Source organism: Belonocnema kinseyi, chromosome 1 (genome assembly GCF_010883055.1).
Source record: "Belonocnema kinseyi isolate 2016_QV_RU_SX_M_011 chromosome 1, B_treatae_v1, whole genome shotgun sequence".
Lineage (NCBI taxonomy): Eukaryota > Metazoa > Arthropoda > Insecta > Hymenoptera > Cynipidae > Belonocnema > Belonocnema kinseyi.
In genome coordinates, this window is record NC_046657.1 from 100,223,870 (window position 1) to 100,227,561 (window position 3,692).

A 3,692-nucleotide genomic window follows, 5' to 3' on the forward strand; every position below is an offset into this window, starting at 1 on the left:
TCCTTTACAGACTGTAACCACCTATCTCACGGTTGTGAGACGTGGTTATAGCTGAAATTTTACCGCGATTTCGCTGGAAGTGGGTGCAATTTTTCAGATTAGTACCCGCTCCCGGCGAAATCCTGTGGTTGTCCTCATGACAAATTTTTAATTATATATATAGGGTGTCCCACCACCTGTGGGACAACGAGCAATGGTGACACACACACACACGCGCGCACACACATACACTCACTCACATTCTGGGAATTTTAACCGGCTTGTTGGCCAAATCATCCTTTTTTGTAAAAGAGCTCCATGAATGCAGTGCAACGTTTAAAAAGTAATCTTATAATTAATTTAGTGTAGAAAGTTCAATAAGTAATTTCTATTCCTTTAATTAAATTTTATTTGAATGAAATAGAACTTTTTTGTGACATCACATTTTTTTGTGAAAAAGAAGTAACGAAACCTTATTATAATTTTTTAAAAAATAATATTATTATTGAAACATAATATAAAACAGTCATTTTTGGTGAATTTAAAAATAAAGGTTACCCTATTGAGTTGAAAGTGTGGGTATATAAATAAAAGAGGCACTGAGTAACTTTTTACCTACTTCTTAACTTTTTATATTAACATGTATACATATATACCATCACATTTATTTACAAAATTTTCATTATATATATAACATTCCTTTCTTAATTCAAATCAAATCTGAAGTTAAGTCGAATATAACTTTAAATTCTGGTTTGTACTGTATATGGAACGTGATAGTTCCAGGTAAGTACTGCCGACCATTTACAACTTATATTTACGTTAATAAATACTGTGGGAAATTAATACTTATATTAATTGAATTTCAGGGTTGAGTCATCTTTCAGCATATTTAATAACAATTATATTATCTAGCGAAATATAATTTCTATAGTCTAGTAAATATTATTTTTTAAATATTGCGATTCGACTATTTCTAACTTATTTTTTCAGCCATTTTTGTAAGAACTTGAGCCATTTCCTGCCCAGTTTGTTGAACCATATCGTACAAGAATCCTTCTTCCTTTTGCAATAATGAAGAAGGATGATCAAATTCCTGAAAATAAAATCCATTTTTACTTTATATCTAGATTTATTTTTAACAAATTTATTAAATTGAATAAAATGAATAGAATTGTGTTAAATGAATTAATTTTGCAAGCTCACCACCATCGATCCAGCATCCATGACAATGAATTTATCACAATCCATGACTGTATTTAATCTATGAGCAATAATCAACACCGTACAATCTTTGAACCTCTTTCTAATGGTTTGCTGAATGAGTTCATCAGTTTGAGGATCAACATTAGCAGTGGCTTCGTCCAGAACCAAAATCTTGCTTTTCCTAATAATTGCTCTAGCCAGACACAAAAGTTGTCTTTGCCCTACACTAAAATTGGATCCACCGTCTGAAACCTTGGCCTCCAAACCAGCTTCCATTTCCACAATTACATCTTTCAATTCCACCTCACCCAAAGCCCTCCAAAGGTCATCATCCTTGAATTCATCAAAAGGATCCAAATTCATCCTCAGACTACCAGCAAATAGCAGAGGTTCCTGGGGAATTATGCTAAGCTTGCTTCGCAAATTATGCAATCCTAAATTACTGGTAGCCACCCCATCAATATAAATTTCACCATCCAAATAAGCGAGTCGGAAAAGTGCAGACATCAAGGAGGATTTCCCAGCCCCTGTTCTTCCAACGATTCCAATCTTCTCCTTTGGTAGAATTGTGAAGTTTAGATTTTTTAGGACAGCTGGCTTATCAGGACTGTATCTGAGGAAGACATTTCTGAATTCAATTTTACCTTCTGAAGGCCAATTTTCAGGAGGCTTATTCTCGGGACCACTTTCGAGGGATTGTTCTTCCTCTACTTTGGTGTATTCCACTATTCGTTCTACAGAAGTCATCTGATTCTCCATGTCTGCTGTTTGCATTATTCCCCACTGCAGCATTCCAGCTAAGAGGATGCATTGCGAAACAACTAGACCTACATTTCCGGTAAATTCGTTCAAATCCACAAGCAGAAAACAGTAGACAACAATTGCTACGTAGAGTGAGCAGAGGAGCTCTAGATAGTATCCAAAAAGTCTAGCACAGGAGAAGAAGATGAACCAGGCTGACGAGTGAAGATCCTGATGGTTGTCGAATTCATTTGTTAGGATTTGTTCCGCATTAAAGGCTCTAATTGTTGTGAGGCCTTGGAGAGTTGCACTCAGGTGGCTGAATACGGGAGATCGAGCTGAAAATTTGACAAAGGTCATATTTATAGCTATTATCATGATAATAATATGTTTTAAATAGCAGAGATAAGTTATTACTTGTTCCTTCAAGGCGTTTGACGGCACGACTAGTTTTGATGTATACTCCCTTAAAGAGATAAAATAAAGAGCCCATGATGACAGTTGGGATGAGGAGCCAATAGTTGACACTTGTAGTGATGAGAACCACAGCTATGAGGAGCAAACCAATCGTTATAACATCCAACATGCTTAGTGGTAGAAGTCTGTCAACTGCTCCAACGTCTTTTGAAAACCTTAAAAAACATTCTGTGTCAGTAAACCTCACAAAAATGTTTCATAACTACGACTACCAACTGCGTCTGCAAACAACCCTCTTCACCACGCCTGCCAACGACGCATTCTAGGGAAAATTGCAAATCACACTTCCGAAACGTACCGCAACCCATGGACATAGGAATAGCAGGGAACTAGGCACCTCGTAGAGGTTCTAAAGCATCCAGCGGGGTGATCCACCATCTTGGCCTACTAAATCGGTATGGAATGAGAAAGAGCAGACTGTCCTCCTTTTCTTACTTATCCCCAATGCTTTTGAAGACCAACATTGTCAACCCCCTTCCTTCAATTGCCTTCAAATTCAGTACCTAAGTTAGGAAGCATGCGTCTAGTCTCCTCTTATTCCTTTGTCCATGACCGTAACCATACACTGATGAAAATGTTTGGTAATCTACAACACATCCACAACACTTCTACAACATAAACGTAAGGTAAAATTGAAAAAATAGTATTGAGATGACGAAAATGCTGCGCATGTATTGCAAGTGTGTAAATCATCAATTAACCGTCCAGCATTCCAATACATGTATTAGAGCATAGGGAAAACGAAAATTTTGCACATGGAATTCAAGGAACTAACGGAATTTACGGATTCATGAAATTCATAGAATTCATGCAGTTCACGAAATTTACGGAATTCATAGAATTCATGAAATTCACGAAATTTATGAAATTCATCAAATTCATAGAATTCAAGGAATTGCCAGAATTCATGGAATTAAAGGAATTCACGAAATTTATGAAATTAAAGGAATTTACGAAATTTATGAAATTATTATAGACGCGAAAACAGGATACTTAAACGATTAGTTAAAGAAAGTAAAGATACAATTAGAGCAGAAGAAGAGATAAAAATACAAAACGACTTTGAAGGAAGCAGGAAACTACTTTATAACAAAATGAAAGGAAACAAAAGTACAGAAATTGTCAACATGAGAAATAGTAGGGGTGAAATGGTATATGATGCAGATGGAATACTAGAGGCTTTCAGGGACTATTTTAGGAGACAATTCGGAGATGAAGCTATAGGAAACCACAACTGCGATGTTGAACACGATGCGTTGGAAAACTCAATTGAAAAAGTCTGTGTCACT

The 3,692-nt window shown here is 36.1% G+C and overlaps 1 protein-coding gene across 3 annotated transcripts in view; it reads right to left on the minus strand.

The window, feature by feature from the left end:
• Positions 1–618: 618 nt before the first annotated feature.
• The window catches only part of LOC117170571 (probable multidrug resistance-associated protein lethal(2)03659), a 19,181-nt gene continuing 16,107 nt past the window's right edge, over positions 619–3,692 (minus strand). For all 3 annotated transcript variants that reach the window (XM_033357412.1, XM_033357430.1, XM_033357420.1), the window contains 3 exons: positions 2,344–2,558; positions 1,186–2,264; positions 619–1,075 (listed from right to left, as the gene is read on the minus strand). In XM_033357412.1, the coding sequence (XP_033213303.1) occupies positions 956–1,075; positions 1,186–2,264; positions 2,344–2,558 (1,414 nt within the window). In that variant the 3' untranslated portion in view covers positions 619–955. The remainder of the gene's footprint in view (positions 1,076–1,185; positions 2,265–2,343; positions 2,559–3,692) is intronic.